We start from the raw sequence: 25058 nt of genomic DNA, 5'->3' as shown, positions 1-25058 counted from the left end.
GCTCTACTCACACTCAGTCATCATACTCACATTCCTATACTCACAACAGTCATCACCTTCCTCATACTTCCTACTCAACAGTCATCACCTTCCTATACTCACAACAGTCAACACCTTCCTATACTCAATGTCACACAACAGGTCTTTCCTATCAGTCATCACCTTCCTATACTCACAACAGTCATCACCTTATACCTATACTCACATCAGTCATCACCTTATGCCTCATGCCTTCCTGTGCTCACAGTCATCACCTTCCTCTACTCACAAGAGTCATCACCTTCCTATACTCACAACAGTCAACACCTTCCTATGCTCACATCAGTCATCACCTTCCTATACTCACAACAGTCATCACCTTCCTATACTCACAACAGTCATCACCTTCCTATACTCACAACAGTCATCACCTTCCTATACTCACAACAGTAATCACCTTCCTCTACTCACAACACAGTCATCACCTTCCTCTACTCACAACATCACAGTCATCACCTTCCTCTACTCACAACATCACAGTCATCACCTTCCTATACTCACAACAGTCATCACCTTCCTATACTCACAACAGTCATCACCTTCCTATACTCACAACACAGTCATCACCTTCCTCTACTCACAACATCAATCACCTTCTTCTACTCACAACACAGTCATCACCTTCCTCTACTCACAACATCACAGTCATCACTTTTCTCTACTCACAACAACACAGTCATCACCTTCCTCTACTCACAACATCACATAGTCACCATCTTCCTTTAAAACAACACAGGCTTCATCTTCCCCTAGTCATAACAACCCAGCAAAAGTTCACCCCAACTCCCACATTCATAGGTATGGCCTTGATTTCAAACCCACACATAGGCAATCAGACGACAATGTTTAAAGAACGTTATGCAGGTCAATGAATATATTGTGAATGTGTTGTGTCTATGGATCTTTGATGTTTTATGTGAAAGGGTGTTTGTTTTTTATATCTTTCAGATTTTCACCCCAAACCAAAACTCTGTGTTTTGTTGGCGACAAAGATGTCCGAAATGACCTGTCAAAGAAGATAAAGGCTACCAAAAAAGAAAAAGGGACGTATGAATTTGATGCTCTTATAACAGCGTATGAGGTAATATTTCTACATGGCCATTAGTGTAGTGTTGCATTACTATCACTGGTTTGGCAGGAATGTCCCCAGCATGTGCTAAGTTATGGCATTCCTTTGTGGAGTGAGTGAGTGAGTTTAGTTTTACGCTGCTCTCAGCAATATTCCAGCTATATAGCGGCGGTCTGTAAACAATCGAGTCTGGACCAGACAATCCAGTGATCAACAGCATGAGCATCGATCTGCTTAATTGGGAACTGATGACATGTGTCAACCAAGTCAGCGAGCCTGACCACCCGATCCCGTTAGTCGCCTCTTACGACAAACATGGGTTACTGAAGGTCAATATTCTAACCTTGTGGCAGTGATGGTTATAACTTGTAGTGTCTCCATGTAACAGTTGTTGTAGTGTCTCCATTTAACAGCTGTTGTAGTGTCTCCATGTGGCAACACTGTTGCATCATGTCCATGTATAAATACAGTTGTAGTGTTTCCATATATCAACATGGTTGTAGTGTCTCATATAGCAGCAGTGTTGTAGTGTCTCCATATAGCAGCAGTGTTGTAGTGTCTCCATATAGCAGCAGTGTTGTAGTGTCTCCATATAGCAGCAGTGTTGTAGTGTCTACATATAGCAGCAGTGTTGTAGTGTCTCATATAGTTCACTACTGTAGTGTCTCCATATAGCAGCAGTGTTGTAATGTCTCATATAGTTCACTACTGCAGTGTCTCCATATAGCAGCAGTGTTGTAGTGTCTCATATAGTTCACTACTGTATTGTCTCCATATAGCAGCAGTGTTGTAGTGTCTCATATAGTTCACTATTGTAGTGTCTCCATATAGCAGCGGTGTTGTAGTGTCTCATATAGTTCACTATTGCAGTGTCTCCATATAGCAGCAGTGTTGTAGTGTCTCATATAGTTCACTATTGCAGTGTCTCCATATATAAGCAGTGTTGTAGTGTCTCATATAGTTCACTATTGCAGTGTCTCCATATAGCAGCAGTGTTGTAGTGTCTCATATAGTTCACTACTGTAGTGTCTCCATATATAGCAGTGTTGCAGTGTTGTAGTGTCACTCATTGTAGTGTCTCCATAGCAGCAGTGTTGTAGTGTCTCATATAGTTCACTATTGTAGTGTCTCCATATAGCAGCAGTGTTGTAGTGTCTCATATAGTTCACTACTGCAGTGTCTCCATATAGCAGCAGTGTGTAGTGTCTCCATATAGTGTGTATCCATATGCAGCAGTGTTGTGTATCTCATATAGTTCACTACTGTGTCTCCATATAGCTGCAGTGTTGTGAGTGTCTCATATGTTCACTACTGCAGTGTCTCCATATAGCAGCAGTGTTGTAGTGTGCTGTAGTGTACCCATATAGCTGCATATAGTTCACTGCTACTAGTGTAGTGTGTCCATATAGCAGCAGTGTATGTGTGTCTCATGTGCTGTAGTGTATGTGTGTATCTGTGCTGTAGTGTATGTGTGTATCTGTGCTGCAGTGTATGTTGTATCTGTGCTGCAGTGTATCCATATCTGTGCTGCAGTGTATGTGTGTATCTGTGCTGTAGTGTATGTCTGTATCTGTGCTGCAGTGTATGTGTGTATCTGTGCTGTAGTGTATGTGTGTGTATCTGTGCTGTAGTGTATGTTCATCTGTGCTGCAGTGTATGTCCATATCTGTGCTGCAGTGTATGTGTGTATCTGTGCTGTAGTGTATGTGTGTATCTGTGCTGCAGTGTATGTGTGTATCTGTGCAGTGTATGTGTGTATCTGTGCTGTAGTGTCTGTATCTGTGCTGTAGTGTATGTATGTCTGTATCTGTGCTGTAGTGTATGTGTGTATCTGTGCTGTAGTGTATGTGTGTATCTGTGCTGTAGTGTATGTGTGTATCTGTGCTGTAGTGTATGTCTGTATCTGTGCTGCAGTGTATGTCTGTATCTGTGCTGTAGTGTATGTGTGTATCTGTGCTGTAGTGTATGTGTGTATCTGTGCTGCAGTGTATGTGTGTATCTGTGCTGTAGTGTATGTGTGTATCTGTGCTGCAGTGTATGTGTGTATCTGTGCTGCAGTGTATGTGTGTATCTGTGCTGTAGTGTATGTGTGTATCTGTGCTGTAGTGTATGTGTGTATCTGTGCTGTAGTGTATGTGTGTATCTGTGCTGTAGTGTATGTGTGTATCTGTGCTGTAGTGTATGTGTGTATCTGTGCTGTAGTGTATGTGTGTATCTGTGCTGTAGTGTATGTGTGTATCTGTGCTGTAGTGTATGTGTGTATCTGTGCTGTAGTGTATGTGTGTATCTGTGCTGCAGTGTATGTGTGTATCTGTGCTGTAGTGTATGTGTGTATCTGTGCTGTAGTGTATGTGTGTATCTGTGCTGTAGTGTATGTGTGTATCTGTGCTGTAGTGTATGTGTGTATCTGTGCTGTAGTGTATGTGTGTATCTGTGCTGTAGTGTATGTGTGTATCTGTGCTGTAGTGTATGTGTGTATCTGTGCTGTAGTGTATGTGTATCTGTGCTGTAGTGTATGTGTGTATCTGTGCTGCAGTGTATGTGTGTATCTGTGCTAGTGTATGTGTGTATCTGTGCTGTAGTGTATGTGTATCTGTGCTGTAGTGTATGTGTGTATCTGTGCTGTAGTGTATGTGTGTATCTGTGCTGTAGTTATCTGTGCTGCCAGTGTATGTGTGTATCTGTGCTGTAGTGTATGTGTGTATCTGTGCTGCTAGTGTATTATGTCTGTATCTGTGCTGTAGTGTATGTGTGTATCTGTGCTGCAGTGTATGTGTGTATCTGTGCTGTAGTGTATGTGTGTATCTGTGCTGCAGTGTATGTATATCTGTGCTGTGTATGTATTATTATCTGTGTATGTGTGTATCTGTGCTGTAGTGTATGTGTGTATCTGTGCTGTAGTGTATGTGTGTATCTGTGCTGTAGTGTATGTGTGTATCTGTGCTGTAGTGTATGTGTGTATCTGTGCTGTAGTGTATGTGTGTATCTGTGCTGCAGTGTATGTCTGTATCTGTGCTGTAGTGTATGTCTGTATCTGTGCTGTAGTGTATGTCTGTATCTGTGCTGCAGTGTATGTCTGTATCTGTGCTGTAGTGTATGTGTGTATCTGTGCTGTAGTGTATGTGTATTATATCTGTGCTGTAGTGTATGTAGTATCTGTGCTGTAGTGTATGTCTGTATCTGTGCTGTAGTGTATGTGTGTATCTGTGCTGCAGTGTATGTGTGTATCTGTGCTGTAAGTGTATGTGTGTATCTGTGCTGTGTGTATGTATCTGTGCTGTAGTGTATGTGTGTATCTGTGCTGCCAGTGTATGTGTGTATCTGTGCTGCAGTGTATGTGTGTATCTGTGTGTGTATGTGTGTATCTGTGCTGCAGTGTATGTGTGTATCTGTGCTGTAGTGTATGTGTGTATCTGTGCTGTAGTGTATGTGTGTATATCTGTGCTGTAGTGTATGTATCTGTGCTGTAGTGTATGTGTGTATCTGTGCTGTAGTGTAGTGTATCTGTCTGTATCTGTGCTGTAGTGTATGTGTGTATCTGTGCTGCAGTGTATGTGTGTATCTGTGCTGTAGTGTATGTGTGTATCTGTGCTGTAGTGTATGTGTGTATCTGTGCTGTGCTGTAGTGTATGTGTGTATCTGTGCTGTAGTGTATGTGTGTATCTGTGCTGTAGTGTATGTCTGTATCTGTGCTGTAGTGTATGTGTGTATCTGTGCTGTAGTGTATGTGTGTATCTGTGCTGTGTAGTGTATGTGTGTATCTATGTGCTGTGTAGTGTATGTCTGTATCTGTGTGTATGTCTGTATCTGTAGTGTATGTGTGTATCTGTGCTGTAGTGTATGTGTGTATCTGTGCTGTAGTGTATCTGTGCTGCAGTGTGTGTATCTGTGCTGCAGTGTATGTGTGTATCTGTGCTGCAGTGTATGTATTATCTGTGTATCTGTGCTGTAGTGTATGTGTGTATCTGTGCTGTAGTGTATGTGTGTATCTGTGCTGTAGTGTATGTGTGTATCTGTGCTGTAGTGTATGTGTGTATCTGTGCTGTGTGTATCAGCTGTATGTGTGTATCTGTGCTGTAGTGTATGTGTGTATCTGTGCTGTAGTGTATGTGTGTATCTGTGCTGTAGTGTATGTGTGTATCTGTGCTGTAGTGTATGTGTGTATCTGTGCTGCAGTGTATGTGTGTATCTGTGCTGTAGTGTATGTGTGTATCTGTGCTGTAGTGTATGTGTGTATCTGTGCTGTAGTGTATGTGTGTATCTGTGCTGCAGTATGTATGTATGTGTGTATCTGTGCTGTGTGTATGTATGTGTATCTGTGCTGTAGTGTATGTGTGTATCTGTGCTGTAGTGTATGTGTGTATCTGTGCTGTAGTGTATGTGTGTATCTGTGCTGTAGTGTATGTGTGTATCTGTGCTGTAGTGTATGTGTGTATCTGTGCTGTAGTGTATGTGTGTATCTGTGCTGCAGTATATGTGTGTATCTGTGCTGCAGTGTATGTCTGTATCTGTGTTGCAGCTCTGTATGAAGGACCATCTGTTTCTGAAGACCATCCCCTGGAGCGTATTGGTGGTGGATGAGGCTCATCGACTCAAGAACCAGGATTCTCTGCTGTACAAGACTCTGGAGGAGGTACACTTATGCTCATTGCCTCCTCTCTCCTACTGACCACTGATGTAGTCGGCTAACACTAAAACATCAGGAGGATACTTGAGGCTATAATTTTGGGTAGTTTTTCTGTATTAAGATTGACTTGACCTGACTTAATAGTTACGATTGTTGTCCTGAGTAATGATAAAGAAGACCGAACATTTATGATTGTTGTCCTGAGTAATGATAAAGAAGACCGAACAGTTATGATTGTTGTCCTGAGTAATGATAAAGAAGACTGAACAGTTATGATTGTTGTCCTGAGTAATGATAAAGAAGACCGAACAGTTACGATTGTTGTCCTGAGTAATGATAAAGAAGACTGAACAGTTATGATTGTTGTCCTGAGTTATGATTGAAGTGAACCTGAGTAATGTTGTCCTAAAGATAGACTGAACAGTTATGATTGTTGTCCTTATGAGTAATGATAAAGAAGACTGAACAGTTATGATTGTTGTCCTTAGTAATGATAAAGAAGACTGAACAGTTATGATTGTTGTCCTGAGTAATGATAAAGAAGACTGAACAGTTATGATTGTTGTCCTGAGTAATGATAAAGAAGACTGAACAGTTATGATTGTTGTCCTTAGTAATGATAAAGAAGACTGAACAGTTATGATTGTTGTCCTTAGTAATGATAAAGAAGACTGAACAGTTATGATTGTTGTCCTGAGTAATGATAAAGAAGACTGAACAGTTATGATTGTTGTCCTTAGTAATGATAAAGAAGACTGAACAGTTATGATTGTTGTCCTGAGTAACGATAAAGAAGACCGAACAGTTATGATTGTTGTCCTGAGTAATGATATAGAAGACTGAACAGTTACGATTGTTGTCCTGAATAATGATTTTGGGGACTGGATCTTGTGTTTTCAGTTGTGTAGCTATTGCGGTTTTATAGTAAACTTATGAAGTGAAAGTTTGAGAGATGTCAATCTATGTAGGTAAACTGTGACTTGATTATTAGTTGTTGTTGTAGTGGGACATCTCCTGCAGCGTGCTGCTCACCGGAACTCCCGTACAGAACAATCTGAGAGAGCTGTATGCCCTGCTCAGTTTCATTGCTCCCAGGATGTTCCGGCTGTCTAAAGTGGACAAGTTTGTGGAAACATACAGCAACACAGAGAAGGAAGAAGGTAGAGAGGAATGCACTTGCAGTAGATCTTATTCCAAAATTTTCTTATTTTTCAAAAACAATACTTCTTTAATATCTGTTTTGGTGTTTGATTCCTTCTAATGCTTTGTGTGTTTGAGCAGTGACGTATTCTGTTGCAGGTCTTGAGGAGCTGCATGAGCTGCTTAAACCCTATCTGCTTCGGCGCACCAAGAACAATGTTCTCTCAGACCTGCCCAACAAGATGGAGGTGGTTCTGTACCATGGAGTGTCCAGTCTCCAGAAGAAGCTATACAAGGGCATCCTCACCAGGGATCCAGGTACCTATGAAGATAACAGTGGGTGTTGGTATAAGAAGTAGTTGTGTCATCTGACTGATTTCAGTGGTAGGGAGCACTGACATACCTGGTTGTGTATTGCAGAAGCCTTCCAGAACACTGGGATGCAGACTGCCCAGCCCCGCCTCATGAACATCCTGATGCAGCTGAGGAAGTGTGTCAACCATCCCTATCTCTTTGATGGTAAGGGGGGCAGTATTGTGCTGCTGCAGACATTGCTAATTCAACATTACCAAACAAGTTAAAGGTCTTTTGTTTTGGAAACTAGGGCATAAATTAGTAACATATGTATTAATATGTGAATGATGGTGGGTTACAGGATGTAGTGTTTGAGCAGAGCGATATTGATATATGATGTTAGTGATGTACTGGGTTCATATACATGTATATCCTTATGTATGATGTTAGTGATGTACTGGGTTTATATACATGTATATCCTTATGTATGATGTTAGTGATGTACTGGGTTTATATACATGTATATCCTTATGTATGATGTTAGTGATGTACTGGGTTTATATACATGTATATCCTTATGTATGATGTTAGTGATGTACTGGGTTTATATACATGTATATCCTTATGTATGATGTTAGTGATGTACTGGGTTCATGTACATGTATATCCTTATGTATGATGTTAGTGATGTACTGGGTTTATATACGTGTAGATCCTAATTTATGATGTTAGTGATGTACTGGGTTTATATACATGTATATCCTTATGTATGATGTTAGTGATGTACTGGGTTTATATACATATAATTTCGTGCTTTCAAGTTTACACAGATTCCCGAACGTTGGTTGGTTGAGAGAGCGGTCATGTGATCTAAATTTCAAGGTTCATTACTCTTGAACCCCTCTAATCGTTCATACTTGTGTAAACACCGTTCATACGTGTGTGAACGTTTTTCGCTTCGGTTTCAAGGACCCCCAATAAAACGAACCTGTTTCAAGTCACCCCAAGTTTGGCAATGTCACTACCAAACGGATTGCCGAACATTGTCCCTTTTCACAGGAGTTTAATGTCTCGCAGTTTGCTGGTTCATCCGGGCGTTTTCTGCCCCAAGGTCTGTTTAACAACTGCTCAATAAATTTCACAATAAACAATCACAAATAAATAGAATACAACAAGATCTGTTTCCTATTCGCCATAAGTCGGTCAGTGTATTATTACGCGGTCAAACAAGGTATTTACAAGTGAAAAGGTACAATGCCAGTTTGTTAAAATGGTATTGTTATTGCTTCTGATATTCGCTTTCTGTTTGATACTGTTATTGATTATACTTATTAAAGCAGTTTCAAACCTCATAATAATTTGTTGTTATATTTTAAAGATCCGAATACTTTGAGAACTATTTCTTCAAGGGTTGGGATACATGTGTAAAAAAAAAAATTCAGCTGTGTATACAAACATGATGTGCAATGGGTCGACGTTCTTGAACCGAATGGCATTACAACATTTTACAGGTCTTAAAACACACTAAACAATGATCATCTACAAGGGTGGAAAGCGTGTGTGTAAACTTCAAAGTCATGAAATTATATAGAATTGAATGTCAGTTTGTGTGTTTGCACTGAATAATGAAACGATGTCAAGCGGTGTTCAAACTCTCGCGGAACTTCATTATCCGTTCACACGGTTTGAACACCGCTTTGACATCGTTCATTTTTCAGTGGAAACACACAAACTGACATTCAATTCTTAAGTATATCCTTATGTATGATGTTAGTGATGTACTGGGTTCATGTACATGTATATCCTTATGTATGATGTTAGTGATGTACTGGGTTCATGTACATGTATATCCTTATGTGTGATGTTAGTGATGTACTGGGTTTATATACATGTATATCCTTATGTATGATGTTAGTGATGTACTGGGTTCATGTACATGTATATCCTTATGTATGATGTTAGTAATGTACTGGGTTTATATACATGTATATCCTTATGTATGATGTTAGTGATGTACTGGGTTTATATACATGTATATCCTTATGTATGATGTTAGTGATGTACTGGGTTCATGTACATGTATATCCTTATGTATGATGTTAGTGATGTACTGGGTTCATGTACATGTATATCCTTATGTATGATGTTAGTGATGTACTGGGTTTATATACGTGTAGATCCTAATTTATGATGTTAGTGATGTACTGGGTTTATATACATGTATATCCTTATGTATGATGTTAGTGATGTACTGGGTTTATATACATGTATATCCTTATGTATGATGTTAGTGATGTACTGGGTTTATATACATGTATATCCTTATGTATGATGTTAGTGATGTACTGGGTTTATATACATGTATATCCTTATGTATGATGTTAGTGATGTACTGGGTTTATATACATGTATATCCTTATGTATGATGTTAGTGATGTACTGGGTTTATATACATGTATATCCTTATGTATGATGTTAGTGATGTACTGGGTTTATATACATGTATATCCTTATGTATGATGTTAGTGATGTACTGGGTTTATATACATGTAGATCCTTATGTATGATGTTAGTGATGTACTGGGTTTATATACATGTATATCCTTATGTATGATGTTAGTGATGTACTGGGTTTATATACATGTATATCCTTATGTATGATGTTAGTGATGTACTGGGTTTATATACATGTATATCCTTATGTATGATGTTAGTGATGTACTGGGTTTATATACATGTATATCCTTATGTATGATGTTAGTGATGTACTGGGTTTATATACATGTATATCCTTATGTATGATGTTAGTGATGTACTGGGTTTATATACATGTATATCCTTATGTATGATGTTAGTGATGTACTGGGTTTATATACATGTATATCCTTATGTATGATGTTAGTATGTACTGGGTTTATATACATGTATATCCTTATGTATGATGTTAGTGATGTACTGGGTTTATATACATGTATATCCTTATGTATGATGTTAGTGATGTACTGGGTTTATATACATGTATATCCTTATGTATGATGTTAGTGATGTACTGGGTTTATATACATGTATATCCTTATGTATGATGTTAGTGATATACTTGGGTTTATATGTACATGTAGATCCTAATTTATCATGCTGGTGATTGTTTGATCAGTATTATAGAATTTGTTGACTCAAGAATAAAACATATAACTTTATGTGTTGTGACAAATCCAGTATGTGTATATACTTCTGAATACTTGGTTGTAGTCACTTGTAGCTTGATGTAAGATAAGATAAACTTTATTGTTCCACAAGGGAAATTTGTACGGATGTACCAGGTTTATGTAGATGAAGATCCATATGTATGATGTTTGTGATTGACTGGATGTATATGTGACATAGGTGTGGAGCCAGAGCCATTTGAGCTGGGTGAGCACCTGGTGGAGGCCAGTGGGAAGCTGGTGCTGATAGACAAGCTGCTGTGCCACCTGAAACAGGCTGGACACAAGGTGCTCATGTTCTCCCAGATGACACACATGCTGGACATCCTCCAGGATTACCTGGGATACAGAGGTCAGTAAGGGAAGTGGTTTACAGAGGTCAGTAAGGGAAGTGGTTACAGAGGTCAGTAACAGAAGTGGTTACAGAGGTCAGTAAAGGGAAGTGGTTACAGAGGTCAGTAAGGGAAGTGGTTACAGAGGTCAGTAAAGGAAGTGGTTACAGAGGACAGTAAGGGAAGTGGTTACAGAGGCCAGTAAGGGAAGTGGTTACAGAGGTCAGTAAAGGAAGTGGTTACAGTGGTCAGTAGAGGAAGTGGGTACAGAGGTCAGTAAGGGAAGTGGTTACAGAGGTCAGTAAAGGAAGTGGTTACAGAGGTCAGTAAGGGAAGTGGTTACAGAGGTCAGTAAAGGAAGTGGTTACAGAGGTCAGTTAGTGAAGTGGTTACAGAGGTCAGTAAGGGAAGTGGTTAGGGAGGTCAGTAAGTGAAGTGGTTATGGAGGTCAGTAAGGGAAGTGGGTACAGAGGTCAGTAAGGGAAGTGGTTACAGAGGTCAGTAAGGGAAGTGGTTACAGAGGTCAGTAAGGGAAGTGGTTACAGTGGTCAGTAAAGGAAGTGGGTACAGAGGTCAGTAAGGGAAGTGGGTACAGAGGTCAGTAAGGGAAGTGGGTACAGAGGTCAGTAAAGGAAGTGGGTACAGAGGTCAGTAAGGGAAGTGGTTACAGAGGTCAGTAAGGGAAGTGGTTACAGAGGTCAGTAAAGGAAGTGGTTACAGAGGTCAGTAAGGGAAGTGGTTACAGAGGTCAGTAAGGGAAGTGGTTACAGAGGTCAGTAAGGGACGTGGTTACAGAAGTCAGTAAGGGAAGTGGTTACAGAGGTCAGTAAGGGAAGTGGTTACAGAAGTCAGTAAGGGAAGTGGGTACAGAGGTCAGTAAGGGAAGTGGTTACAGTGGTCAGTAAGGGAAGTGGTTACAGAGGTCAGTAAGGGAAGTGGTTACAGTGGTCAGTAAAGGAAGTGGGTACAGAGGTCAGTAAGTGAAGTGGTTACAGAGGTCAGTAAGGGAAGTGGTTACAGAGGTCAGTTAGTGAAGTGGTTACAGAGGTCAGTAAGGAAAGTGGTTAGGGGGGTCAGTAAGTGAAGTGGTTACAGGAGGTCAGTAAGGGAAGTGGGTACAGAGGTCAGTAAGGGAAGTGGTTACAGAGGTCAGTAAGGGAAGTGGTTACAGAGGTCAGTAAGGGAAGTGGTTACAGAGGTCAGTAAGAGAAGTGGCTACAGGGGTCAGTAAGGGGTGGGTACAGGGTACAGGGGTGGGTAAGAGGTCAGTAGGTACAGAGGTCAGTAAAGGAAGTGGTTACAGAGGGTCAGTAAGGGGAAGTGGGTACAGAGGTCAGTAAGGGAAGTGGGTACAGAGGTCAGTAAAGGAAGTGGTTACAGAGGTCAGTAAGGGAAGTAGTTACAGATGTCAGTAAAGGAAGTGGGTACAGAGGTTAGTAAGTGAAGTTGGTACAGAGGTCAGTAAGGGAAGTGGCTACAGAGGTCAGTAAGGGAAGTGGCTACAGAGGTCAGTAATGGGAGTGCTTAGAGTGGTTAGTAAGGGAACCAAAGATGTATACACCAGACCATATTACACGAGGGAGAAGTTTATAACGTATTCATTTTACCGCCATGTTAAATGTACAAAATATTATTTTATTTTATTTTGAAGATCGATAAGCCTGCTAACGACTATAGGACATGTAAACAAAATGGCGTCTGCTTCTCGACTGGATATTTATTATCAGTGAAACATAGTCTGACGAGCTTAAAACTGCTATAAAATGGTAGATTATGTTTAAGTTGAGTGTGCAAACGATGAAATGTATAAAACAGTTTAAATAAAGCAGTGAAAGTCGATAAAATCAGAGACCATATAATTATATGGTCTCTGGTAAAATAAATGTGTACATAGTAAACTAAAAAAACAGCTAATCGAACAGTTTTCGAACTCTGTGCAGCACATCCATCATATTATGACGTCATACGATTGTTAGTGATACAGCTTCTCGGTGGAGAGTTTGGCGGTTACCGTGGCAGCGGGTAATATTTTTTCCAGTTGTCACCCTCCTGGGAGGGGTGACACACAAACTTGTTAAAGCGTCATTGACCAATGAAATTAAAGTATTTTACATGAAGGTAAGATAACAGAAGACGTCTTAGTACAGGACGCTTGAAGCATCATCCTAATGTGACTGCTGGTATTGAGATATTTTTGTGATATAGATTTTGATGTTCTGTGTTCCTATTTGTTACAGATTTTACGTATGAGCGTCTCGATGGGTCAGTCCGAGGGGAAGAAAGGTTTCTATCAGTCCGTAATTTCAATGAGAATGATGAAACCTTTGTCTTTCTTCTCAGCACAAAAGCAGGTTAGTCATTTCTTCTATTTTGTAGAGTTGTAATGTGTTAAGTTGGTAAGAACTGATGATGCGTACTGTGATGTATTGCGAGCCTCAGCTATTTCATCACAATGTGTTGTTCAGGTGGTCAGGGGATTAACCTGACGGCTGCTGATACCGTCATCTTCGTCGACAGTGACTTCAACCCTCAAAATGACCTTCAAGCTGCTGCTAGAGCTCACAGGATCGGACAGACGAGGTGTGTTGTGTCAGACTTCAACATCATCACTATTATCACTATATGTCTTTTCCAAGATCTTTACAATCAAAATCCTCTGTACAGATGATGCCCTACTGGCACATGGTGTATTTCTATTGCAAGTTTTCGACATGTGTTCCATTAAACAAAGACTTTAACTGCTTTTGGTCATTGTGCTCTGACAACCTGCCTAGGTCTGTGGAAAATATGTCCTCTAATGTGAATCTCAATAAGGCTATGCTGTATATTTGTGTAAAACTGACAAGTTTATGATTCATCGTGATATGTTACTTCATGTAAGGGTGTTGTGCCATGTACAATGATGCTGAACATTGCAGGCCTGTGAAGGTGATCAGACTGGTCGGGCGGAACACGGTGGAGGAGATTGTTCTGGCCAGAGCAGAGCAGAAGCTGAAACTGACTGACAAGGTGATAGAAAGTGGTCAGTTCACAGCTGGCGGGAAGCACTTACTGTTTGCCGACAACAAACAACAGGTAGCAAATTTGGGATATTTTTGTTGTCTTCTGTTTTCATCAGCCTGTTTGAATTTAAAGTTAATAATAGTTGTTCCTTTTTTATGTGATATTTCAAGCAATGACAGAACTGTTGAAGTTCATGGCGGTGTTGACATGATTGTGAAGTCTGACATCAGAAATATATTTAGAACCACATCCTACTCACATTCAGAAATATATTCAGAACAGCTGCCTACTCACATTCAGAAATATACTCAAAACAGCCGCCTACTCACATTCAGAAACCTATTCAGAACAGCTGCCTACTCACGTTCAGAAATATATTTAGAACAGCTGCCTACTCACATTCAGAAATATACTCAGAACAGCTGCCTACTCACGTTCAGAAATATATTTAGAACAGCTGCCTACTCACATTCAGAAATATACTCAAAACAGCTGCCTACTCACATTCAGAAATATATTCAAAACAGCTGCCTACTCACATTCAGAAACATATTCAGAACAGCTGCCCACTCACATTCAGAAACATATTCAGAGCAGCTGCCTACTCACATTCTGAAATATACTCAAAACAGTCACCATTCACATTCAGAACTATATTCAGAACAGCTGCCTACTCACATTCAGAAATATATTCAAAACAGCTGCCCACTCACATTCAGAAACATATTCAGAACAGCTGCCCACTCACATTCAGAAACATATTCAGAGCAGCTGCCTACTCACATTCTGAAATATACTCAAAACAGTCACCATTCACATTCAGAACTATATTCAGAACAGCTGCCTACTCACATTCAGAAATATACTCAAAACAGTCGCCTACTCACATTCAGAACTATATTCAGAACTTTGAGAATAGCTTTGTGCTGACAATCATAAATCTACTCAGAATAGTTTTCCACCAATTTGTAATTTGTGACCAATTCACCAACATTTTCTCAAAATATATATTAATATTTGAAGGTAATGTGTCACTACTGCTGTACACCCAGAATTGTATCCAGGTGTTGACTGAATCCTGACAGATGATCAAACAGAGGTCATATTGACATACATAACAGCTTTGGTCTATGGTCTATAGTATGTGGTCTTGTGGTCAAGTGATCTATGATTTGTGATCTATTGTCTGTGTCAGCTTCAAGATGTCCTGAGGTTCGGTGTAGACAAGCTGCTGAATGCCGATGAGGAGGACAGTAGTGATATCGACCTGGAGAAGTACCTGGGAGCTACCATTGATGGGGCATGGCAGCTGGAGGAAAAGGTGGAGGAGGAAGAGGACCAGACAGGGGAGGTAATTCTGAACACAATCTTTACTGTATCAAGCTCTGGTGCTTAATGATTGCAATGCCTGGGGTCATTTAGTAACTATTATCCCAATTGCATAGATCACTGCTCATGATGTCCTGGTCTTGACCTGATTATTGACAGACCGTCATCATGCAGCTTGGATATTGCTGAGTGTGGAGTTCGACAACAAACAAAGAAACATTTAGTGTTTAAGGTGTGGTCTTGCTGTGTTATACAGGGCAATATGGGTGATGATGCTCCCCAGAGCATGTATATGTTTGAAGGCACAGACTACTCGAAGGATACCACAGCTGCTGACAGGAAGGCTGTTGAAGATCTTCTTGAGGGTTAGTTGGTTAGGTTTATTTTGATACATTTTATTTAAATTGAGCAGGGGTGGTGGGGTTGTCTAGTGGTTAAAGCGTTGGCTCGTCACGCCGAAGACCCGGGTTCGAATCCCCACATGGGTACAATGAGTGAAGCCCATTTCTGGTGTCCCCCGCCGTGATATTGCTGGAATATTGCTAAAAGCGGCGTAAAACCAAACTCAGTCAGTTAAATTGAGCAGATTCTCATTTAATGGAACAAGCCTTGATGTTTGTAACTTTGATGAGCCAGTGACATAAATATTGAAATCAGGTTCCTAATATGTATTAGTAAAAGAAACTGTATATGAATGTGCAGGTAATCTGTGGAAGTTTTAAAGCAACCTGTGTTGTCTTGTCAGTGGAGCACATTGTACAGTCTGAAATTGCATCTGGGGAGAGAACTCTACGCATGAAGAAGGAGAAAAGTCTCCTTGGCCCATTGCCTGAGCTCCAGCGCAAGGCCCGCAAACAACTGACTCCCCAGGAGCTGGAGGAGCGCAAGAGGAGGGTAGGGACCATTTGTTGTGTGTACAGACTGTCACTGTATATGTCTAGGATGGATTTTATTATGTTTTATCAAATGATTAGTCGTGTAAGTAATGCTAAAAATTAATCCCATAAACGTTTTATCACAGTATGATAAATGCACAAATAAAATCATCTGACAGAAATTTCTTTCAATAAACTTCATATTCAAGTTGGGTGATGGGAATGTTTTGTCTGTTTCGACCCTTTGTTGGTACAGTTGCGTATGAGTAGATATTTCTTACAGAGGATGGAAGCAGCAGAGAAGCGTGCCAAGCTGGCAGAGGAACAAGAGATACGACGAGCTCAGGAGCAGCGCAAGAAGAGGTAAGCTGACCTAATTCAAGTGACAGTCCACCCTATCAGGTGTACACTAGACGGTCCACCCTATCAAGTGTACATTAGACGGTCCACCCTATCAGGTGTACATTAGACACTCCACCCTATCAGGTGTACACTAGACAGTCCACCCTATCAGGTGTACAATAGACACTCCACCCTGTCAAGTGTACATTAGACAGTCCACCCTATCAAGTGTACATTACACGGTCCACCCTATCAGATGGACATTAGGCAGACCACACTATCAGGTGTACATTAGACGGTCCACCCTATCAGGTGTACATTAGACAGTCCACCCTATCAGGTGTATATTAAACGGTCCACCCTATCAGGTGTACTTTAGACAGTCCACACTATCAGGTGTTGATTAGACAGTCCACCCTATCAGGTGTACATTAGACAGTCCATCCTATCAAGTGTACATTAGACACCCTATCAGGTGTATCAGGCAGTACACATTAGGTGCACAGTGGCAGTACACCTGTAGATTAGACAGGTGGCAGTACATTAGATGTGTCCACCCTTTCAGGTGTACACGGTCCAGTACATGATATCTCATGTGTACACAGTGACAGTACATATCTCATGTGTGCACAGTGACAGTACACCTGATGTGTGCACAGTGACAGTACACCTGATGTGTGCACAGTGACAGTACACCTGATGTGTGCACAGTGACAGTACACCTCATGTGTGCACAGTGACAGTGACAGTACACCCTGATGTGTGCACAGTGACAGTACATCTCATGTGTGCACAGTGACAGTACACCTGATGTGTGCACAGTGACAGTGCACAGTGACAGTACACCTGATGTGTGCACAGTGACAGTACACATGTGTGACAGTACACCTGATGAGTGCACAGTGACAGTACACAGTGACAGTACACTGATGTGTGCACAGTGACAGTACACCTGATGTGTGCACAGTGACAGTACACCTGATGTGTGCACAGTGACAGTACACCTGATGTGTGCACAGTGACAGTACATCTCATGTGTGCACAGTGACAGTACACCTGATGTGTGCACAGTGACAGTACACATCTGATGTGTGCACAGTGACAGTACACCTGATGTGTACACAGTGACAGTACACCTGATGTGTGCACAGTGACAGTACATCTCATGTGTGCACAGTGACAGTACATGTGCTGTGTGCACAGTGACAGTACACCTGATGTGTGCACAGTGACAGTACATCTCATGTGTGCACAGTGACAGTGACACAGTACAGTACACCTGATGTGTGCACAGTGACAGTACACCTGATGTGTGCACAGTGACAGTACACGTGCTGTGTGCACAGTGACACAGTGATGTGTGCACAGTGACAGTACACCTGATGTGTGCACAGTGACAGTACACCTGATGTGTGCACAGTGACAGTGACATTGACAATACAAAGACACGAACAGTACACTGTCTCATGTGTACACAGTGACAGTACACCTGATGTGTACACAGTGACAGTACATCTCATGTGTACACAGTGACAGTCGTGTGTACAAAGACACGAACAGTACACTGTCTAATGTGTACACAGCCATAACGGTAGTGTTTGTCATGTGCACATGTTTGTGTTTTCTACAACAGGGAAAAACTGTGGAGGGCCAACAACTATACGTCATGCAATGTAACCTTGAACAGCGAGGAAGAAGACTCCCAGGAGGAGGATGGAGAAGAAGAGGAGGAGGAGAATGGCAGACGACGTGCTATACAGTATGTGAGTGGTGATGTCACCCACCCTAGTGATGCCGGCACCCTCAACAACATCATTGTCCACTGTGCAGGTGAGTCACATCAGCCAGGCATATAGAATTTGCAGAAAGACACAATTCATTAATTAGCTTACTCCAGCTATAGGTCCAACAGGCACAAGACTGGTGTTGTCTTCTGATGTCCCATGTAGTGACCTGTGTTGTACATGTTGCAGACGATGCTGGTCAGTGGGGACGGGGAGGTCTGTTCTCGGCCCTTTCAGCCAGGTCACCCAACCCACAGACACAGTACGAGCTGGCAGGCAAGATGAAAGGTGGGAAGCACTTATGGGGATAATATCAGCTTGACAATAACGTAGAAAACATGTTGGCTTATTCCTATTTGGACAAATAATTTTATCAAATATGTACTCTTAATTAAAAATAACTTTATGGGATTGAAAACACATTTTACTATGGATACATGTCAAGGTTGCAGCTGTGTGATGGATGGAAATATGTGAAGTGACTGTTTTCCATGTCAGTGTCTAGGCGTGGTGTGTTGTAGATCTGGCCCTGGGGGACTGTCACCTGGTGTGTCTGGACGCTGAGGATTGCCATGAGTGGGTGTGTATCACATACACAGGAACAACTCACCCAGCATACAACACCACATTCCACAGCTAATAATTACCAAATGCATGTCTTCATTTAGAGTATTCTTGTTTGTTTTGAAACATTTTTTTGAACATGTATGGTTTCAATATCTATATTTGTGTCGGAATAGTCCAGTTACACCTACACAACACAAGACAAAATGATATGATCAGTATCCATCACAACTTCCAACCTTATCAGGTCAGTTACAGTGGCCCTGTCTGATGTATAGTGGAGTTATGCCCCTTTGTTTAGTGAATTTGTATACCTTCTTGTTGCCTTTCTTTTGGAAAATCTGTTTTCTTTATTGTTCACTTTTTAATTTTTCTACAGAAAAATATTACAGATAAGCTTTCAAGTCTTGTTGATGCCCAGTGCAACAACAATTCACACACAACGTTTAATAGTGTTTAGAACTCATAAAGATCAGAATGAGAACAATAGCTCAACCTTCTTGAGATGAAACTATCTGATATAAAACCTGCTTGTTTCAGTTGACTCTGCTCATAGCCCAGCACAGAGACAAGAGAAACAACCTCTCGGGCATCAAATTGTCAGCACTTCGAGTTGGACTGGAGAAGATTCACTCTGTTGCCAAGAAACATAAAGGTATGACAGTTAATGTCCTTGTTGCATTATCTCATGACAAGCAGATGTATACTCTGGCATTACCACAATAGCTAACTGAATCAAGGAATGTCCACTGTTGTGTTTGTGTTATGCAGCCAGTGTTCACTGTTGTGTTTTTATGTTGTGCAGCCAGTGTCCACTGTTGTGTTTGTGTTGTGCAGCCAGTGTCCACTGTTGTGTTTATGTTGTGCAGCCAGTGTTCACTGTTGTGTTTATGTTGTGCAGCCAGTGTTCACTGTTGTGTTTGTGTTGTGCAGCCAGTGTTCACTGTTGTTTGTGTTGTGTAGCCAGTGTCCACTGTTGTGTTTGTGTTGTGCAGCCAGTGTTCACTGTTGTGTTTATGTTGTGCAGCCAGTGTCCACTGTTGTGTTTATGTTGTGCAGCCAGTGTCCACTGTTGTGTTTATGTTGTGCAGCCAGTGTTCACTGTTGTGTTTATGTTGTGCAGCCAGCCAGCCAGTGTTCACTGTTGTGTTTATGTTGTGCAGCCAGTGTTCACTGTTGTGTTTATGTTGTGCAGCCAGTGTTCACTGTTGTGTTTATGTTGTGCAGCCAGTGTTCACTGTTGTGTTGTGCAGCCAGTGTCCACTGTTGTGTTTATGTTGTGCAGCCAGTGTCCACTGTTGTGTTTATGTTGTGCAGCCAGTGTCCACCTTCCACGTATTGGTCACAACACTCCTGGCTTCAACTGGTACGGCACGGAGAGACTGATTCAGAAACACCTGGCCTCTGCTGGAATACCCACCTTCATGTATCCTTGTCTGGATCAGGAGAACTGTCTCACCCCTTCACTGCTGTAAGAGTTTGTTTTGATTGGACTGCTGTCACCAACACAAATCATGCAGAGTTTGGACTGGAGAAAACATGACATTCATGTCTCTTATACAGCCCAGGAATATACGTCGCGGCTGGGTCACACATCACCTTTCATCACTTGGACCAGGCTATGGTCGGCAATAGTTTTCTAAAATGCTTTTGTACTGAACACTCTATTGTGTTCTGACTGTAGTGGTTATATGAACTAAATACTTACGTGTGGCAGGGGATGACAATCTTTGATGAGTTGGATATACCTTCTATTCATTGTTACATTGATTTCCATCATATTTGATTAATATGCTGGATAACCCTTGGAATGAATACACAATTTCCCTCAGTCATTCATTGTATGGAATAGGCAGCAGGACAGCAGATGTTTTACAGTACCCAAACCATATGTTTGTCCTAGAAAGCTGGTGTTACAGTTATATTTTTGAAACCGGAACTGTTTCATCATTAGAACAGACACGGTGGTGTTCGCATTATGGCGGCCCTTTATTTCTGATAGTTCATGTAGAAAACCCTGAAACAATTAAAACATTCTTTAGACAAAACATAAATATATGCTGATAGATAATATCAATCATTAATATCTTTAAATATAACCATTTACAAAAATTATTGCTAATCTATTCCATATACATTGCCTCAATATTTCATTGATGACACATTCCATTTATACTTTAATTCATACATAGATAGGCATATACATATCATATCATATAGGCAAACAAGCATTTCTTATCATGTAGACATTACACAATGCATATATGAAATATAATAAACCACCAAGTGTGTGGACCTGGGTATAATCAGTACACAACGACAGCTTCACGAGCAATACACCTACATCTGCACGAATAAATGAAACATATATACACACTGTGCAGACTATCAAATGACAGCAATAACAATACAACAAATACGTTTAGTTATTGTTGATTAATGAGAAACATTTAAAATATATATAATGGTAAAACCCTGCTTCATTCTACATTATACATTCATACATTTACACATTCATACATTTACACATTCATACATTTACACATTCATACATTCATACATTTACACATTCATACGACAGCTGTATAGTACTTAAAGATTAAGTTTAACACTGATAAATAGCTTACTGAATTATTGAATTATTTACCGTTTGTAAATAATTAGACTTATAATGCATTACATTCTGCAACACAACTAGTTATCACAAACTACTCAATATTTACAATATGACAAAGCAGCCAAATTATCAACGCATAAACACAATATGCGTATACATCCAATGAGTCACAATGCGCGTATACATCCAATGAGTATGTACAAACTACAAAAAGTATGGAAATAGACTAACCTTCAGAAATGATCTCAAGAGCTCCTATAAATGTCCAAATAATTCAAAACGTGTGAGATTCAAAATCCACAAATGCCTTGTGACCAGTTGACAGTTGAAACGTTCTGAAAACTGATTATAAACTTCAAACCTTAAAACAGGGGACAGTAAGCTAACAAGGTTTATGACAAAGGGACAGTAAGTGGCGCGCTTGGGCAGGCTATTGTGTGGCTCTAGGTGACTGGCTGAGGCAGAAAACTCATGCAGTAAGCTGAGAGAGGGGTTAAGAGAAGCTGAGAGTGAAGTATATAATGTTTAAAATACACTAAACTGAATATTTAATTCAGTTAAAACTAACGAATAAAAACACTAAATATATACAAACATTTCATCCTGTCACATTTTGATTATAAACAAGTTTTACATACTAAAATGTGTTTAATGTTAGTTTTGGTGGATTAACGTAAAAAGCAGAAACTCTATGTGTTTTGCAGCTAAGCATCACAAGATGCATGCAAACAAATCTGCATATCTACCAATGAAAACCTTTGTTATGCCAAATAGGTTTAGTTTTGAAGCAGATTATAGAGCATCTTAACACAGTCTCAAATTGTTATGAAGTTTTCTCTCATTGACAAAATGTGTCCAGGAAAACTGGTATTTGCAACAAAATTGTGATACTTGTTTTCTGTTTTACATGCCCTTGAAGTGTCTGTCTTTATTGAAATGGTATATTGTTGACATCCATGTGAGCCACCGGGCCGTGGCACTATTTGACTCTAGAAACATCCATGTGAGCCACCGGGCCGTGGCACTATTTGACTCTAGAAACATCCATGTGAGCCACCGGGCCGTGGCACTATTTGACTCTAGAAACATCCATGTGAGCCACCAGGCCGTGGCACTATTTGCACTATTTGACTGGCTAGAAACATCCATGTGAGCCACCAGGCTGTGGCACTATTTGACTCTAGAAACATCCATGTGAGCCACCGGGCCGTGGCACTATTTGACTCTAGAAACATTCACCTGCAGTAAACCACAGTTCTAACAAACATGTTTGTAACAACTGATGGATATACCAACTGTTTATTTCTGTCCTGACCACTTGTATATTTTAGTCCAAATGTATATAATTAACTATGGTTATAATTAACTAAAACAAGTTTCCCCGTTTGCATTCGTTATAATGGTAGTATACTGTACACAAAAATTTCATTTCAAATTTTGTTCTTTTTAGATTGAGCTTATCTAATTATGACATGTATACTTTCTGACTGACTGGTTATATAGCAGTAGCTCGTGTCATTTCCTCAACTCTGTGAAGTTATTACTTTCCCCGGAGACAGAAGCGGAAGGCACCACCCCCGCCAGTCCACCGCCATCACCCTCAGCCAGCCCATCCACATCATCATCAGCAGCAGCAGCAGAAAGACCTCTCAAATGTAAAACACATTTATAGATATGATATGAGAAATGCATTGTTTTCGTTATTTCATCTGTTAAAACAATTCATAGAAGCAGATACAGTACTAACTCAAGGAGTTGATTCCCACAGTAAAAGTAACACGTTCTTACTCCAAAACATCTGTGTTATTCTATACCTCTGTAGTAAACATGTTCACCCTTGTTGAGATGTCACCCACTTATACGTAATCTATAAACAACATTGCAGAATGTTGTTGCTCACTTTATAAGACAGTATTCTTTCTAGGTTCAATAATAATGTCATATATATACAGTCAAATCCTGATGAGTCGAATGCCAGTGTCTCGAATATTATGCATAACTCGAAGTACCTGTTGGTCCAGACCATTCCCTGTTATAGTTGTCATCATTTGATTTCCGGTTACACGAATTCGTCTCATAAATACACACGATGACTCGAGAAGAAAATTTGGTCCCATGAGATTCAAACAACAGCAATCTTGTATACATAAGCCGAAGTCAGTCAATGAGAAGTTGATTGGTGTAGCAAACTGATCCAACCAACAAATTTCGGCCTTTGACGGGTGAGTTCAAAAGGCAGATTAGTGATTTTACGGAAATCACTGTCTGTGCTGATCAGACTGGAACTGATAAGGTGCCCCTATTAGTGATAGGGAAATCATTAGATAAACAACTGCTTAGGCGGAGGAATTATGACGGGATCATCTTTTTTTCTACCCTCACAGACATACCTATGTCTCGAATACATTACTTGGTCCCCAGAGATTCAACTCATCGGGATTTGACTGTACATTGATAATGTTAAATATTTTGCACTTGTGCACGAAACATCATGACTTCCCTGATGTTAGCCTGACAATGTACTGTACATCTCACAGTTCTGAAGCGACTGAGTAGTGGGGCATCATCCAGGCGGAGCTCCTCACCATTGCCCACCTACTTCACAGGCTGCTCCATCTACCTCCATGACATCCCAGACGATGACCGCAAGTACTACAGAAGATATATTGTTGCATATCCTTGACCACATCACTTCTGTCACATCTGTGACAGACCTTGTATCATGACTCATCTCCAGAAAGCCATACTTGTTCTAGTAGGTAACTATGTTTGTTGTGAGAGGAGACAAATGGGATCAGGTGGTCTAGTAGACTGACTTGGCTGACAAATGGGATCAGGTGGTCTAGTAGACTGACTTGGCTGACAAATGGGATCAGGTGCTCTAGTAGACTGACTTGGCTGCATGCCATCATATCCAAGTGCAGCATAGATCAATGCTCATGAGACCAGTCAACCGCCTCCGTGGTGTAGTGGTTGGAGCATCCGCCCGGAGAGCAGAAGGTTGCGGGTTCGATCCCCGACCACGTCATACCAAAAGAAGTTAAAGTATGGTACTTGTTGGTCCCTGCCTGGCGCTCAACATTAATGGGTACAACAAAGACTGGTCGGCTCGGAGTCAGTATAAAGTGTCTGAGTGGGGTATTCATGCTTCACTGCGGCATGGTATCTCAGTGGGCTAGCACTATAAAACCAGCTTAAGTCTGGGCTAGTACAAGCAGCCGCACATACACATACACACGCATGCACGTCATCATATGAGTGAAATATTCTCAAGCACAACGTTAATCCCCATGTCACCTCACCTCATGATACCAGTCACTGGATCATCTAGTCCAGACTTGATTATGTTCAGGTGTAGCTGGATATTGCTAACTGCTGTGTTAAACACCACACAAGAACACAATAAGCAAACTTGTCATAAGAGGCGACTAAATAGTGAATTGGGTGGTCAGGCTCAGTGTCTTGTTTGATTGCATGGCATCATCTGACACCAACAGCATGGCAGGTGGTATGATATTCTCAATGTCTGGGTGAGCCACAAGAGGGCTGTATCTTTGTTGAATGTACTTCAGAATAATGTATTAGTTTGTTCCCTCCCCCTGTATGTTCTCATCTGTTGTACCTGTGTGTGGACCTTAACAATGCTACATATGATGGAGACATCCACACCACTGTCAGCTTGGCCACAACACATGTGGTCATCCTAGAGGGAGCAGACAGAGAGGTTTGTGAAAACAATATAATCAGTATCACAGTTGAATCAAGCTTGTTTCGCAGTGGAATATGCAGATGTGTTAGCTCACCTTTTTCATCTACCCTTTCTGCTTTTGGCATTTATAT

The 25058-nt window shown here is 40.8% G+C and overlaps 1 protein-coding gene across 1 annotated transcript in view; it reads left to right on the top strand.

Moving 5' to 3' along the window:
* LOC124263228 (chromodomain-helicase-DNA-binding protein 1-like) overlaps nucleotides 1-23876 on the top strand; it is a 32922-nt gene extending 9046 nt beyond the window's left edge. Inside the window, exons 4-23 of the mRNA XM_046697820.1 lie at nucleotides 988-1120; nucleotides 5628-5741; nucleotides 6739-6895; nucleotides 7035-7193; nucleotides 7296-7394; nucleotides 10554-10724; nucleotides 12942-13055; nucleotides 13170-13284; nucleotides 13623-13779; nucleotides 14903-15058; nucleotides 15293-15401; nucleotides 15782-15930; nucleotides 16195-16274; nucleotides 17887-18083; nucleotides 18227-18325; nucleotides 18559-18617; nucleotides 19142-19256; nucleotides 19919-20027; nucleotides 22756-22873; nucleotides 23756-23876. Of these exons, the coding sequence (XP_046553776.1) occupies nucleotides 988-1120; nucleotides 5628-5741; nucleotides 6739-6895; nucleotides 7035-7193; nucleotides 7296-7394; nucleotides 10554-10724; nucleotides 12942-13055; nucleotides 13170-13284; nucleotides 13623-13779; nucleotides 14903-15058; nucleotides 15293-15401; nucleotides 15782-15930; nucleotides 16195-16274; nucleotides 17887-18083; nucleotides 18227-18325; nucleotides 18559-18617; nucleotides 19142-19256; nucleotides 19919-20027; nucleotides 22756-22873; nucleotides 23756-23761 (2416 nt within the window). The 3' untranslated portion in view covers nucleotides 23762-23876. The remainder of the gene's footprint in view (nucleotides 1-987; nucleotides 1121-5627; nucleotides 5742-6738; nucleotides 6896-7034; nucleotides 7194-7295; nucleotides 7395-10553; nucleotides 10725-12941; nucleotides 13056-13169; nucleotides 13285-13622; nucleotides 13780-14902; nucleotides 15059-15292; nucleotides 15402-15781; nucleotides 15931-16194; nucleotides 16275-17886; nucleotides 18084-18226; nucleotides 18326-18558; nucleotides 18618-19141; nucleotides 19257-19918; nucleotides 20028-22755; nucleotides 22874-23755) is intronic.
* The last annotated feature ends 1182 nt before the right edge of the window (nucleotides 23877-25058 follow it).

This window comes from Haliotis rubra, unplaced genomic scaffold (assembly GCF_003918875.1).
Source record: "Haliotis rubra isolate DU_JTF1 unplaced genomic scaffold, ASM391887v1 Scf872, whole genome shotgun sequence".
NCBI lineage: Eukaryota > Metazoa > Mollusca > Gastropoda > Lepetellida > Haliotidae > Haliotis > Haliotis rubra.
Note: the sequence above shows the minus strand (reverse complement) of the source record. Positions and strands in the feature narration are given on the sequence as shown.